Consider the following 16494-nt stretch of genomic DNA (forward strand, 5'->3'; position numbering starts at 1 on the left):
TTGCCAACTTAAATCCTGAGCTTCCCAATTTGAGTATTTTATAGATTGTCACAACATTCTCATCAAAAGCTCAACTCTTTTTCCTTAACGGGATTTAGGCGACTAAAATACTGTGCACTATTTGAAAATACATTTACTTGAAAATTGATGCTCGAAACAAAATGCATCTGAAGTCCCAGAAAGTGGCCCTTTTCGGATATATTTATTACAGGTGTCACACGTCCTCACCTTCACGTTGGGTTTCGACAGTAGTTTCAACAGCTCTCTGATCTCACTGTTTAATGGCTTGTTCTGAAGCTCCTCCGCCAGCTGCACGGGAGATCACATTGACATGAAGAACAGTTAGTAAGAGCAGGGGAACCCACGTGTGACAACTGAGAATCTCTCTTGCTACTTTTTCAGTGATTAAGCACAAGTCAGCAGGAAAGAAAACAGACTATCAATCACTGCCCTTATTTTGAGGCTCCTAGTAGCCCTGATCCCAGCCCAGGCTCTCAGCAGAGTACAACTCAAGAAATCGTATGAGCTAGATCACATTCTGATTTATTGCACAGGGGGCAAATCCCAGCACTTCATCTACGAAATGGTCTTTCGCATGCAGACAAAGGACCACTTGTAAAAAGGACTGGATCAAGCTTTGACATTGTAAAAAAGAAAAAAGAAAAAAACAGAAAAAAGAACTTCTGAATGAGGTGGTGAAATCCACAGGGTTTCTAAAAACCCACAGTAGCTTGCTGTTTAGAGCTGGGGTAAAAAGAACTACTAGAATGCCTCTAAAAGAGCAAATGATCTGAAACTTTTATTATGTTTACCTATACAGTCTGTTAAATATAAAATAGGTTAATCATAAAATGACTTATAACAGGTTGACAACTACGCTGCTACCTCAGGTGCTGACTGTTCTCTACCACCAGGACTATAAATTTCGATTGCCGGTTCCAGCTGAAGCTGAAGAAGAAAGGGGTGGAGCTTGGAACCTGCCTTGCGTTCTGCATTAAGAGGCCTCTATCAAAATCTCTACTCCATCTTAGGCTATAAGAAGGATCATATCATTTTCATAAGAAGAAAATCAAGATTCAAATAGAAAAAAAGATTAGAATTATGAAAAAATGCAGCACAGAATGCAAAATATGTACATATACTTTCATTTAAAAACCCTTCTCAAAACACTGCATGAAAGTTCCATTTGCCCCTATAGTTTCTAACAAACTAAAAATAATTGCTCTTATCTCTGGAAAGGACTTTTCTCTAAACGAGGGGTGTAATATAAATTATACACAAAAAATAAAATCAGATAAAATTGATATATTCACTGATTACACTTCACAAAATGCTTTTCCTTTTTCAAGGTAACATTTTTTTACAGAATTTTTAACTTACAAAAAGACACAAAAGGCTCTTTGCACTCTTGAGTCAAACATTTAAATATATTGTTCTGATGAATTACAAAATGCTACGTTTATATTTACATAAAAATCTCTAATTTAAAAAAATGCAATATTGTTGTAACATGACTGGGCCTTAATTACATTGGTTTATAAATAAATATTTCCCCAAACCCTTAACAATAAATGTTTTAAAACTGGTTTTCAAGGCTCTCTCAATTGTCAAGTGTTTTGGTTCTGCAACACAGAGGTAAGCTTCTTCGCAAAACATGTATATTGCAACATGCTTGTAATTTGTAATCTCTGTAGAAATGGAAGAAAAAAATGGGGACTAAACAGGTAACACACAACTTGGAGATTCATTACACATGCTTTCTTTTCTAAACTAGAATACACGGTATTATCAAAGAAAATCAACCCTTGAAGATGGTCAGTTGTTTTCATTATACCTACAGCCCTAATATCTTACTAAACGGAACTATAGTGGTTTTACTGTAATAACGTAAAAGATTAAAAAACAACAGATAGGCTGTAGGGTGTCACTAAAAGCAGCCTCCACGCCACATGTATTTCTTGTCCAGCTTAGTGTCCCCTGTAGTTCATCCAGGTCTGTGCTCAGTTCATCTTGAGTCCAGAAGTTAACAGTAAGAAACAGCAAGTTAGTTCCCTGACCCAGATTTAAAATAAAATTATAGCTACAGGATATTAACTACTCCATCAATGCCAACTGCTGCTCAAATTTATTTTTCGGTTATGAAGGTAATTTGGAAAGGTCTAATATCCATAAATCACAACTATGCTTTACAATCCATTTAAAAAACCACCCTGACTTTTTACGTATTTCGTCCGCCTCATTCCTACGCGAGCGTCTGTCAGTTTCAGGACTGCCAGCGATACAGCCGTCTTGCCTCTATTTCTCCAAAGCTTTTCTCTTGCCTGTGACTTTCTCGGACTCTAACAGCTGATAGCATCTCTCCCCACAGAGGCACAGACTAAAATTTCTATTTCGTAGTTACCAAGGCAGGGCCAAGAAGGTTATCTCCACGCAAAAGCTTTAGGACAGCAAAGTGAACGAAAATCAGCCTAGTGGGGCTTCCCTGGTGGCGCAGTGGTTGAGAATCCGCCTGCCGATGCAGGGGACACGGGTTTGTGCCCCGGTCCGGGAAGATCCCACATGCCGCGGAGCGGCTGGGCCCGTGAGCCATGGCCGCTGAGCCTGCGCGTCCGGAGCCTGTGCTCCGCAACGGGAGAGGCCCGCGTACCGCAAAAACAAACAAACAAACAAAAAAATCAGCCTAGTGTCAGTGTAAACTCAGGGATGACAGGCCTTTTGGAGATATTTGCAACTTCCTTCGGTTTTCACTCCTAGGATCACACGCCTCTGTCTGCACTAGGGTGAGGCCTGCCCCCAAGGGGCCGCGGAGGACGACTCCCCCTGAGCTCAGAAAGGCACACTTACGTCACCAGCTAAGGCTGCCGCAGCCTGGAGGACTGGTGTGGGATTCTGCTCCTCGTAGTAGTGAAGCTTCTCGTGAATCTGGAAGGAAAGCAAAGGCACATAAGCTCACCTGCCAGCAAGCAACCTGAGACATTCAACTACTTGGATCATTTCAACAGCCACTGAGCTACTAAACATTCTAAACGTGTTTCTGTAAACCTGCAGATGACAAATAGGCGTGCCTAATTCATCTATTACTGTGCTTCGGTGCTTGTAACATGAAGTCAAAGTGGGGGGTGGGATCATCATTAAACAGAACCCACGCAAAAGCCAAACTGTGTTCCCCAAACAAACATTAGCTTTATAAAATCTTTAATTTCTAAAATATAATTGCTTCAATACTTCGAGCAGCGGTTGTAGGTTATATACCTGCTAAAAACATAAACTATGATTAAAGCAAAGCAAGAGGCTGGCAGCCATGTTCTGACAGTTTGGTGTGTAATAACCACCCAGAGCAAAGAACCAGGCATCGTGCAAACCGAGGGCCAGCGCTCCCGGAAGACCTCACGGAGCACACAAGCTCCCTTCCCTTCTTCTCTTTTTTTTTCTTCCAAATAGTCAGCTTCCCCCCACCCATTCAAATTTCTACAAAACAAAGGGATTTCTCATAACTAGAGACATCTCTCGTAACTATTCAGCTTCAGTTTTTCATTTTGTAAAACCAGAAAAATTCTGTTACTACAAGATAATTTTGTCTGTTTCCCATCACCATGACCAAAGAAACACAAAGGCAAGAATACATTTTAATGCATTAGAAGACTAACTGAGTTCCTTTAAAAAACCTAGAATGATAGCTAAGAAATGAGGAGAGATTTGACAAATGTGTAACTGTTGGCACCTAAGTTTAATCTATTTCAGCTCTTACACAGGGGCCCTTAAATTTTTTTCTTGAATTTTATATTTTTATACGGCAGGTTCTTATTAGTTATCTATTTTATACAAATTAGTGTATATATGTCAACCCCAATCTCCCAGTTCATTCTACCACCACCCCCGCCCCTGCTTTCCCCCCCTTGGGGACCATATGTTTGTTTTCTACATCTGTGTCTCTATCTCTGCCTAGCAAACTGGTTCATCTGCACCATTTTTCTACATTCCACATATATGCGTTAATATACGATATTTGATTTTCTCTTTCTTACTTCACTCTGTATGACAGTCTCTAGGTCCATCCACGTCTCTACAAATGACCCAATTTCATTTCTTTTTATGGCTGAGTAATACTCCATTGTACAGATGTGCCACATGTTCTTTATCCATTCGTCTGTTGATGGGCATGTAGGTTGCTTCCAGGACCTGGCTATCGTAAGTAGTGCTGCAACGAACATTGGGGTGCATGTGTCTTTTTGAATTACGGTTTTCTCTGGGTATATGCCCAGTAGTGGGATTGCTGGGTCCTATGGTAATTCTATTTTTAGTTTTTTAAGGAACCTCCATACTGTTCTCCATAGTGGCTGTATCAATTTACATTCCCACCAACAGTGCAAGAGGGTCCCCTTTTCTCCACACCCTCTCCAGCATTTGTTGTTTGTAGATTTTCTGATGATGCCCATTCTAAGAGGTGTGAGGTGGTACCGCGTTGTAGTTTTGATTTGCATTTCTCTAACGATTAGTGATGTTGAGCAGCTTTTTAGGTGCCTCTTGGCCATCTGTATGTCTTCTTTGGAGATCTGGAGATTAAACTTTTTTTTTTTTTTTTTTTTTTTGCGGTACGCGGGCCTCACACTGTTGTGGCCTCTCCCGTTGTGGAGCACAGGCTCCGGACGCGCAGGCTCAGCGGCCATGGCTCACGGGCCCAGCCGCTCCGCGGCATGTGGGATCTTCCCGGACCGGGGCACGAACCCGTGTGCCCTGCATCGGCAGGCGGACTCTCAACCACTGCGCCACCAGGGAAGCCCTGGAGGTTAAACTTTTGTCCGCTGATTCGTTTGCAAATATTTTCTCCCATTCTGAGAGTTGTCTTTCGTCTCGTTTATAGTTTCCTTTGCTGTGCAAAAGCTTTTAAGTTTCATTAGGTCCCATTTGTTTATTTTTGTTTTTATTTCCATTACTCTAGGACACGGGTTAAAAAAGATTTTGCTGTGATTTATGTCAAAGATGTTCTTCCTATGTTTTCCTCTAACAGTTTTATAGTGTCCGGTCTTACATTTAGGCCTTTACTACATTTTGAGTTTATTTTTGTGTATGGTGTTAGGTAATGTTCTAATTTCATTCTTTTACATGTAGCTGTCCAGTTTTCCCAGAACCACTTACTGAAGAAGCTGTCTTTTCTCCATTGTATATTCTTGCCTCCTTTATCAAAAATACGGTGCCCATATGTGCGTGGGTTTATCTCCGGGCTCTCTCCCTTGTTCCATTGATCTATATTTTTGTTTTTGTGCCAGTACCATATTGTCTTGATTACTGTAGCTTTGTAGTATAGTCTGAAGTCAGGGAGTCTGATTCCCTGCATCTACTGAGATGATTATATCATTTTTATTCTTCAATTTGTTAATATGATGTATCACATTATTGATTTGCATATATTGAAGAATCCTTGCATCCCTGGGATAAATCCCACTTGATTGTGTATGATGCTTTTATTGTGTTGTGGGATTCTCTGTTAGTATTTTGTTGAGGATTTTTGCATCTACATTCATCAGTGATAATGGCCTGTAATTTTCTTTTTTTGTAGTATTTTTGTCTGATTTTGGTATCAGGGTGATGGTGGCCTCATAGAATGAGTTTGGGAGTGTTCCTTCCTCTGCAATTTTTTGCAAGAGTTTGAGAAGGATGGGTGTTAGCTCTTCTCCAAATGTTTGATAGAATTCACCAGTGAAGCCATCTGGTCCTGGACTTTTGTTTCTTGGAAGATTTTTAATCACAGTTTCAATTCATTACTTGTGATTAGTCTGTTCATATTTTCTATTTCTTCCGGGTTCAGTCTTGGAAGGATCTAAGAATTTGCCCATTTCTTCCAGGTTGTCCATTTTATTGGCATAGAGTTGCTTGTAGTAGTCTCTTAGGATGCTCTGTATTTCTGTGGTGTCTGTTGTAACTTCCCCTTTTTCATTTCTAATTTTATTGATTTGAGTCCTCTCCCTCTGTTTCTTGATGAGTCTGGCTAAAGGTTTATCAATTTTGTTTATCTTCTCAAAGAACCAGTTTTTAGTTTTATTGATCTTTGCTATTGTTTTCTTTGTTTGTATTTCATTTATTTCTGCTCTCATCTTTACGATTTCTTTCCTTTTCCTAACTTTGGGTTTTGTTTGTTCTTTCTCTAGTTCCTTTAGGTGTAAGCTTAGATTGTTTATTTGACATTTTTCTTGGTTCTTGACGTAGGATTGTATTGCTATAAACTTCCCTCTTAGAACTGCTTTTGCTGCATTCCATAGGTTTTGGATCATCGTGTTTTTGTTGCCATTTGTCTCTAGGTATTTTTTGATTTCCTCTTTGATTTCTTCAGTGATCTCTTGGTTATTTAGTAACGTATTCTTTAGCCTCCATGTGTTTGTGTTTTTACGTTTTTTTTCCCTGCAAATTTCAAATCTCATAGCATTGTGGTCTGAAAAAATGCTTGATATGATTTCAATTATCTTAAATTTACCGAGGCTTGATTTGTGACCCAAGATGTGATCTATCCTGAAGAACGTTCCGTGTGCACTTGAGAAGAAGTGTAATCTGTTGCTTTCAGATGGAATATCCTACAAATACCAATTAAATCTGTCTGGTCTATTGTGTCATTTAAAGCTTGTGTTTCCTTATTAATTTTCTGTCTGGATGATCTGTCCATTGGTGTGAGTGAGGTGTTAAAGTCCCCCACTATTACTGTGTTACTGTTGATTTCCTCTTTTATAACTGTTAGCATTTGCCTTATGTATTGAGGTGCTCCTATGTTGGGTGCATATATATTTATAATTTTTATATCTTCTTGGAATGATCCCTTGATCATTATGTCCTTCCTTGTTTCTTGTAACATTCTTTATTTTAAAGTCTATTTTATCTGATATGAGTATTGCTATTCCAGCTTTCTTTTGATTTCCGTTTGCATGGAATATCTTTTTCCATCCCCTCACTTTCAGTCTGTATGTGTCCCTAGGTCTGAAGTGGGTCTCTTGTGGAGAGCATATATATGGGTCTTGCTTTTGTATCCATTCAGCGAGACTGTGTCTTTTGGTTGGAGCATTTAATCCATTCACATTTAAGGTAATTATTAATGTGTATGTTCCTATTACCATTTTCTTAATTGTTTGGGGTTTGTTTTTGTAGGTCCTTTTCTTCTCTTGTGTTTCCCACATAAAGAAGTTCCTTTAGCATTTCTTGTAGAGCTGGTTTGGTGGTGCTGAATTCTCTTAGCTTTTGCTTGTTTGTAAAGCTTTTGATTTCTCTACTGGATCTGAATGAGATCCTTGCCAGGTAGAGTAATCTTGGTTGTAGGTTCTTCCCTCTCATCACTTTAAATCTATCCTACCACTCCCTTCTGGCTTGTAGAGTTTCTGCTGACAAATCAGCTGTTAACCTTATGGGAGTTCCCTTGTATGTTGTTTGTCGTTTTTCCCTTGCTGCTTTTAACAATTTTTCTTTGTCTTTAATTTTTGTCAATTTGATTACTATGATCAAATCTGAATGAGATCCTTGCCAGGTAGAGTAATCTTGGTTGTAGGTTCTTCCCTCTCATCACTTTAAATCTATCCTACCACTCCCTTCTGGCTTGTAGAGTTTCTGCTGACAAATCAGCTGTTAACCTTATGGGAGTTCCCTTGTATGTTGTTTGTCGTTTTTCCCTTGCTGCTTTTAACAATTTTTCTTTGTCTTTAATTTTTGTCAATTTGATTACTATGTGTCTCGGTGTCTCGGCATGTTTCTCCTTGGGTTTATCCTGCCTGGGACTCTCTGCACTTCCTGGACTTGGGTGGCTATTTCCCTTCCCACGTTAGGGAAGTTTTCGACGATAATCTCTTCAAATATTTTCTCGGGTCCTCTCTCTCTCTCTTCTCTTTCTGGGACCCCTATAATAAGAATGTTGGTGCATTTAATGTTGTCCCAGAGGTCTCTTAGGTTGTCTGCATTTCCTTTCATTCTTTTTTCTTTATTCTGTTCCATGGCAGTGAATTCCACCATCTGTCTTCCTGGTCACTTATCCATTTTTCTGCCTCAGTTATTCTGCTATTGATTCCTTCTAATGCATTTTTCATTTCAGATATTGTATTATGCATCTCTGTTTGTTTTTTCTTTAATTCTTCTAGGTGTCTGTTTGTTCCTTAGTTCTTCTAGGTCTTTGTTAAACATTTCTTGCATCTTCTCAATCTTTGCCTCCATTCTTTTTCTGAGGTCCTGGATCATCTTCTTTTTCTTTAATTCTTCTAGGTGTCTGTTTGTTCCTTAGTTCTTCTAGGTCTTTGTTAAACATTTCTTGCATCTTCTCAATCTTTGCCTCCATTCTTTTTCCGAGGTCCTAGCTCATATTCACTATCATTATTCTGAATTCATTTTCTGGAAGGTTGCCTATCTCCACTTCATCTAGTTTTTTTCTCTGGGGTTTTATCTTGTTCCTTCATCTGGTACTTAGTCCTTTGCCTTTTCATTTTGTCTGTCTTTCTGTGAATATGTTTTTCGTTCCACAGGTTGCAGGACTGTAGTTCTTCTTGCTTCTGCTGTCTGCCCTCTGGTGGATGAGGCTATCTAAGAGGCTTGTGCAAGCTTCCTGATGGGAGGGACTGGTGGTGGGCAGAGCTAGGTGTTGCTCTGGTGGGCAGAGCTCAGTAAAACTTTAATCCACTTGTCTGCTGATGGGTGGGGCTTGGTTACCTCCCTGTTGGTTGTTTGGCCTGAGGCGACCCAACACTGGAGCCTACCCGGGCTCTTTGGTGGGGCTAATGGCAGACTCTGGGAGGGCTCTTGCCCAGGAGTACTTCCCAGAACTTCTGCTGCCAGTGTCCCTGTCCCCAGGGTGAGCCACAAACACCCCCGCCTCTTCAGGAGGATTTGATTTTATTGTGATTGCACCCCTCCTACCATCTCACTGCGGCTTCTCCTTTGTCTTTGGAGGTGGGGTATCTTTTTGGGTGAGTTCCAGTGTCTTCCTGTTGATGACTGTTCAGCAGGTAGTTGTGATTCTGGTGTTCTCGCAAGAGGGAGTGAGCGCACGTCCTTCTACTCCGCCACCTTGAACCAATCTTGGTGCCCTTAAATTTTTATGCTTGAAAACTTACTTTAGCCTCTTCTTATTTCCAGTTGAGGAGATTGCCCCCCACTATATATGAAAAACAGTTGTACCTCATTGTTTCCTGTTTTTAATAGGTATCAAGTAAAATACTCTTTTAGTTATGCTCAAAGCTAACCAAACTCTCTTGTAAAAAGTCTGGAAGATAGATTTTATTTTGATTAGGCAGATGCTATTGCTAAGAGAGGATTCTATTACCTTTCTGGCAACCTGGTACCTAACGCAAAGCATCAGGGAAAGAGTTTTGACACTTATGATATTACCAGAATGATCAGGGCAACATTTTTACTTAATATCTTGGAAGTTTTCACCATTTATCACATTATGGAAATAAACAATTTTTACGGAATACAAGCCATGAAACAAGTAACAGTTGATTTGAAGAAACTAACAAAATGTAAACTAAAATGAAACCAACTGTCCTAAAAGCTAAACTAATTTTGCTTAAACAATTATCAAGAATTAGGTCACCTGAACATATACTATCATAGAATACTAAACTTACCTGCTCATAAAACTTATCTAACTTTATTGCAACTACCTGTTTAAGTGTCTGCCTTCCTGCAACAATAAGCCCCGAAGCTCATGTGCCTGTATTACCTCAGCCTAGTCATCAGGACTCTTAATAACATCGTCTTCAATGAGTTTAGTATTTTAATTCCGTGACCCTCACAAGAACACTAAAAGGTAGATAGCATGGTTGTTGTCCCAGTTTTACAGATAAACAGATACACAGTTAAATAACTGGCTATGGTCCCACAAATGGCAGAGCTGGAATTTAAAACTCAGGCCATCTGGCTTAGCTTCAGGGCACTTAATCACCCCACTGGCCTCTCAGGTCTCGTCTTGTGTTCTCCACTGACCTCATTCACTGTTGAATGAATATGACAGAGAGGAGGCTGGATAGAGAGGTGACAAATCACAATGGCTGTTGTCATTGACAACAGGATGACTGACGGTTCCCGTCCACCCCTCCCCCTTGGTTTTTCCCTTCCTATGGTTTCTAATTTTTCTAGATTTATCAAACTACTATAATTATAACCTAAAACTACATGCCCCAAATAAATGTTATTTCTCCACTTAATTTACTTCTTCTGAGTGTCTTTTAAAAACAGCTTCCTCTTTCTCCATCATCCTTCCAAGACCCTCACTCAAGGATACAAGAGCCCACCCTCCCCTGCCCGTCCCTGGACTTTGTACTAAATCAAGAATATTTTAAATGTTCTCCTAGAATTTCCAGATGCTGGCAACCCTTTGTCCAGATGTGTTTTACTTCAGTACATAATTTTAAAATTTAAGTTGGTTAGTAAAGTAAAAATGACTCTAAATAATTTTGAACTGTTCACTGTTTCCCAACATCTTGAAATTCTGCTTTTTACTAGTATTTATAATACTAGGAACAAAAATGTAAAACCAAACTGATGTAAAAACTCTAACATAAAAACAGGTAACATGTACAGCCGTGACCCCAAGGTTGCCCAACAGCACGTTCTGATGCTGGACCCATCCTCTGCTTGTTCGCTAAGCTGAGTCACCAGCTGCGTGGCTCCTGGACTGAGCACTTGGCCTGTGGCTAGTGGGCCTGAGGAACTGAATTTTTAATTTTAATTAATTTAAATTTAAACATCCATGTGTGGCCAGTGCCTTCTATATTGGATGACATGGCATCACTTCAAGTTATCCACTATGTAATTTCCCTTTACCCCCCAGAAAAGTTCACTCTGATATACAGTTTGGCAAGTTTCCCTGAGGGGTAACATTATGGAATCCCATAGACAAATATATAACCAAAGTCGTGGCTTTAGCAATAAGGCAAACAGCATCCCTTACTAAATATTATGGATCGCCAAATGTGCAAAATCTCATTTATTTTAAATAAACACTTCCCCTTGCAGATTCAACTGCATAATAAAAGTGTACTTCATTTTTATCCCTTGAAGAACAAGAAGAGAGCAAAAATGAGGAGAGAAAGGACCTAGGGGTAAAAAAAAATAAAATAAAATAAAGGTCTGGGGAGAAGGGGAGACTCTGGTTACATTAATTTCACATGATAGAAAAATATGCAATTATTCAAAAACGTGATCCTAAAAAAGAATGGCACGTGCTAAAATGTTTAAAATACACTATTAAGAAAAAAAGGACAACTCAAAATGTATATACGTTTATGTTCTATTAAATAGTGTCCATAAGGGTTTGTTTTCTGTAATTACATTTCTAATCAGAAGAAGTCAGTTAAAATAAAAATCATTTGTATATGTAACCAAGGCTTATAGGAAAGCTATAGGTACCTTCATTTACATTCACATCTTGAAAATAAATGTTCAATTTCTGTAAGGAAATCTGGTGTCAGTAATCTAATTTCGGTACACGTACAGTAGAAACTGCCTTAAATGAAGCTTCGATAACAAAAGTATAAATAAAGCTTGACCAATCTCAATGCAATCATTTGTTTTAAACCTCTCAATGATGTGTAGCGGTAAACTGAAAACCACAATCAAGGTTATCTAAATGATATTAAATAAACCAAAGCTGTAAAATCCTTTTGCCTTCTATTATGAGTTATTAAAAAGCACAGTGGTTTGAATCTCTGCTGTGTTAATCATAGTACCCAATCTAGAAATGGCACATGTGTGCACACAGACGCTACACACACCGCTATCTCCCTCCTTTATTTAAAGACATGCAGAGGAGGAAATTCGGTATTAAAAGAAGATCCATGAATCACAATGACAACCTAGAAGAGCTGAAAATTACACACTATATTGTGTAAAGATTAAAAAAGTGAAAGTATTCTAATCGCTGAGACCCTCTTTTAAAAAGAATAATTTAATCTTTCTCCAAAAGGAAAAGAAAAACCAAAAAAACTTTAGCTCAAGAGAAAAAAAGGGACAAGAAAGAGAAGGGTAAATTTAAAACTGAAAAACAGGAAAACAACAAAGAAGAGAGGCAGTAGTGCAAACTGAATGTCCTCCTCTCCATTTTCTACTACTAATCTCCCTCTTTGGGCTAATTTTCTTGGCTGACACCTCCAGAAAAAAAATTTTATAAAACTGATGAGAGCTGACATTCTTGTTTTGTCCCTGTCTTTAACGTGATAAATTCTGGCTTCACATCGCCACAGATAAATATTATCTCATGAAATCAGGACCCATGCATTCTAAATGTATCAAGAATATTTTTAAAGAATGAATGCTCAATTTCACAAAATGTTTTTTAGTATATATATATATTGTTTTTCCTATCTGACCCGTTAATATGAGTTCTCTTTATAAATTTCCAAATACTAACCCATCCAACCCACAATGAACTTCATGTGTTACGATGTATTGTTCTTTTAATGTGCGGGGAATTCCACTGGCCAATACTTTATTTAGAATTTCTGCGCCAATATTCGTAATTAAGAATGACATTTCTTTTGGTCCTGCCTTTACTGGGTCTTGATATCAATGTTATACTCATTTCGTTATTTTAAAATTATGGAAGCTTTCTACCTTTTATATGCTCTGGGAACATCTAAATACCAGTGGAATGATCTCTTCTTTAAATATTTGATGGCATTCCCCTGAGAAACCAGCTGTCTCTGATATATTTTGGTATTTTATTTCTTCTGGTTTGTTCACAGCAATTTCTCCAATTAGGTGTTTCTATCTCTCCTAGTATCAGCTGCAGAAAATACTATTTCCTAGAAAATTATCCATTTTTGTCTGGCTTTAAAAAAAAGCTACTTAAGCAAAATAGTCTCTTAGAAGTCTTTGAATTTACTCCATATTTTTTTCTTCATTACCATCTCTGATTTGGTGTTTGTAACTTTATTTTCACCCCTCATCTCTACATTAGTTAACTAATACTGATTTTACCGTGATTTCAAAGAAACACCTTTTAGATTCATTAGTTTTTACCATTTTTGTTTTCTAATATTTTTCTGTTCTTATCTTACTTCATTCCTTCCTTCTTTACGTGACCCAGCCCCACACGTACATCATACAAACGACTGGGGACAAAAGAAAAGATACACTACTCTAATCAGAGTTTTACTCATTCATAAAATATTAAATGGAATAAACGCCCATCCCAGGAGAAAGATACTCAGAGGCAATTTGGAAACAAAATATGGCAAGAGTGTAAGTGCTTCTAACCTTTCTATTTAGAAAGGTAACGGGGGAAAAAGCTAAGAGGGCATAATCACACAAAGGGGAGATTCAGGAGATCTGTTTAAGTTAAATATGATTTGCCCCTCTTCCATTCATTATTCATTAACTGAAGAGATGAGAAGGAAGACATTTTTGTCCATTTCGGCTGCTGCGCACTTTAGCGCTCACTTCACGGTGCTCAGTACAGGGCGGCACCTCAGACCACCCACACCGCTGGTGGTGTGAAGGTGACAGAGGACCCGCTGTCCGTTCACTCTGTCCACTAGGAAACTGGAAGTGAGAGCATGTGCTTGCCTCTCCCTCTTTTCATCTCTGCCCTCCTTTCAGGTGATGCTTCTAATGATAAGGAACGCCAAAAGTGGTTTTCATGTGTGTTTTTAAAAAAATTTTAGTCATTGTGTAGAGTGCACTATTGTTTACTTCTAAATATTTTCCTTTTTTTTTTTTTACGGAAGTGTAATTGATGTACAATACTGTATAAGTTACAGGTGTACCATATAGTGATTCACAACTTTTAAAGGTCATACCCCATTTAGTTATTATGAAATATGGGCTGTATTCCCTGTGTTGTACAAGATCCCTGTAGCTTATTTTATACCTAATAGTTTGCACCTTTTAACCCCTCCCCCTCCCCCATTCCCTCTGCCCACTGGTAACCACTAGTTTGTTCTCTAGATCTGCCAGGCTGTTTCTTATTTGTTATATTCATTAGTTTGCTGTGTTTTTTAGATTCCACACACAAGTGATATCATACAGTTTTTGCCTTTCTCTGTCTGACTTATTTCACTCAGCATAATGCCCTCCAAGTCCATCCATGTTGGTGCAAATGGCAAAAATTTCATTCCTTTTCATGGCTGAGTAATATTCCACTGTGCATATGTACCACATCTTCTTTATCCATTCCTCTGTCGATGGACACTTAGGTTGCTTCCATGTCTTGGCAACTGTAAACAGAATAGCACGTACTGTTTATGGATGTATATATGTTAAAAAATATGAAAGTGTGTATGGGAATATATCCAGCAGTTTCAGCATGGGCCTTCAGCCACACCTCTTATGATTTATTTCATACGGTATCTGAAGCAAATATACGAGGTTAATATCACTTTAATTCTGATGCTGGGTATGCAGCTTATTTATCATATTTTCTTATTTTTTATATGTCTAAAGTGTTTTAAAATGGAACATTAATAATGAAACCATTTTCAAAAATTTTAGATGTTAAAAATAAACAAATGGGGCTTCCCTGGTGGCGCGGTGGTTGCGCGTCCGCCTGCCGATGCAGGGGAACCTGCACCGGGTTCGCGCCCCGGTCTGGGAGGATCCCACATGCCGCGGAGCGGCTGGGCCTGTGAGCCATGGCCGCTGGGCCTGTGCGTCCGGAGCCTGTGCTCCGCAACGGGAGAGGCCGCAGCAGAGGGAGGCCCGCATACCACAAAAAAAAAAAATAAATAAATAAATAAAATAAATAAAATAAACAAATGGGACAAATATATATGTATATGTATAACCGAATCACTTTACTGTACACCTGAAACACTGTAAATCAACTATACTTCAATTAAAAAAAATACGTTCTATTACCGTTTTAAATGTACGTAAGTGGCACTGTTTCTGTTACGACTGGAGTTTTCATTCAATACAATCTGCCATATCTGTGTTGATACATGCAGATCCAGTTCATTCATTCTGACAGCTGAACGATACTCCATCATATTAATCAACAGTAGTTTACACATCCACTTTTCAATTGAGGAACACTGGCCCTTAACACATTTTTCTATTAAATATCCGTTCACGTGACTCCTTTCTGCCCTGCCTGGGTGCCTGAAAGCGTGTGCGTGTTCCCCGTGGCCCCAGAACCCTTGCTAATACTTGGCATCAGCAGACATTTCGCCAGTGACACAGATGTGAAATGCAGTCTCCCTAAGGTTTCCCTGTATGTCTTCTTCAAACACGTCTGCTCATGATAGTTCCTGAGGCGGACAGCTGCTCTCCGACACCAACCCTGTCCCTCCACGGGGGCTCCCTGCAGCTGGACAGTGGCGGCGGGTCCAGGGCCGCACTTCCAAGGACGTCCACTCCTCCCTCGCCTTGCAGCCAGGTGAACGCGTGTGATCAGCTGTCAAGCGAGTACCGTAAGTGTACGTTCTCAGTGAGGAAACCAGCTGGTTTCCTCCACCCGGAGATGGGTTAAGAGAAGGGCTTAAAGAGACCGCAAAGCCACCAGATGGAAGGAAGCTGGGTCCCCAAATGCCTCGGGAAGGAGAGTAGCGCAGCCCTGAGGCAAATCCCTCCAGGTGATAACTGAGTGAGAAATAACCCATTGCACCTAAACCAGTCCAGTTTTTGGACTATCGGTCCATTGCTGATCCTACCTTAAATCAATATCTGGTGGCCCTAGGCAAACAGAAGTCATTTAATGCAGCCAAAAACATCTAGCTCTTTCTTTATGGCTGTGCATTTTCCTTCTTAATAAAACATTCCCTATCCTAATGTAATAACGAGATTCTCCTGTAACTTCTTTAAAGTTCTACCGCTTTACTTTGAACGCTGCAGTCTTAACCCTCACCCATGAGGAGCTCTCGACCTTTATCTTTTTCCAAAAGGACACAACATTTAATCCTTTCACACTGACAGGTAATATTACTACCTGTTACTTATGACACTCCCACATACAAGCGTCTGCATCTGAGCTCTCTATTCTGTTCCCTGATTTGTCTCTCTAAGCCGATGCCGTAACTGTAGTTTTATCTACACTTTTGATATTTAGTAAGGCAAACCTTCTTAGCCCTTTATTCTTATGCAAAGCATTATGGATCCCATGGTCCATGAAAAACTGAGTTGGCATGTCTTAACCTCTTCTCTCTCCGCATTCTGGGAATTTTCCCGAAATCTATCTTATTTACTCGCTGTCTTAGGCTGTGTCTAATCTCTGAGGAACCTAGCCACAGAGTTTTTTGGGTGTTTTTTTTAATGACTGTACTTTTTATTTCTGTAGTTCAAAGAGTTTGACAAATCTTTCTGTTCTGTTTTCCCAGCACCTAGTGTTCTTATGACTGAGGCCTTCCTTCACGCTAATACCACCTTAAGCGTACTTACTTTATAAGCCATAAGACATGTATTATATAGAGTGCCTAGGTTTTAATCTCGCTATTGGTGGTGTCTGCTGACTGCAGGCTGAAGGGAAACTGTTTTCTCAAATGCTCTGTAATCTGGGGCATTGTATGAGGGAGTCCTGGGTGAGAGGTATACCTT

The 16494-nt window shown here is 39.4% G+C and overlaps 1 protein-coding gene across 11 annotated transcripts in view; it reads right to left on the bottom strand.

Moving 5' to 3' along the window:
• Positions 1 to 16494, bottom strand: part of MPP7 (MAGUK p55 scaffold protein 7) — a 276448-nt gene that overhangs the window by 122473 nt on the left and 137481 nt on the right. For all 11 annotated transcript variants that reach the window (XR_008618461.1, XR_008618460.1, XM_055087706.1 and 8 more), the window contains 2 exons: positions 2845 to 2922; positions 229 to 309 (listed from right to left, as the gene is read on the bottom strand). Coding sequence is in view for 8 of the 11 variants with exons in the window: in XM_055087706.1 (XP_054943681.1) it covers positions 229 to 309; positions 2845 to 2922 (159 nt within the window). In the remaining 3 variants the exon portion in view is untranslated. The remainder of the gene's footprint in view (positions 1 to 228; positions 310 to 2844; positions 2923 to 16494) is intronic.

Source organism: Physeter macrocephalus, chromosome 11 (genome assembly GCF_002837175.3).
Source record: "Physeter macrocephalus isolate SW-GA chromosome 11, ASM283717v5, whole genome shotgun sequence".
Lineage (NCBI taxonomy): Eukaryota > Metazoa > Chordata > Mammalia > Artiodactyla > Physeteridae > Physeter > Physeter macrocephalus.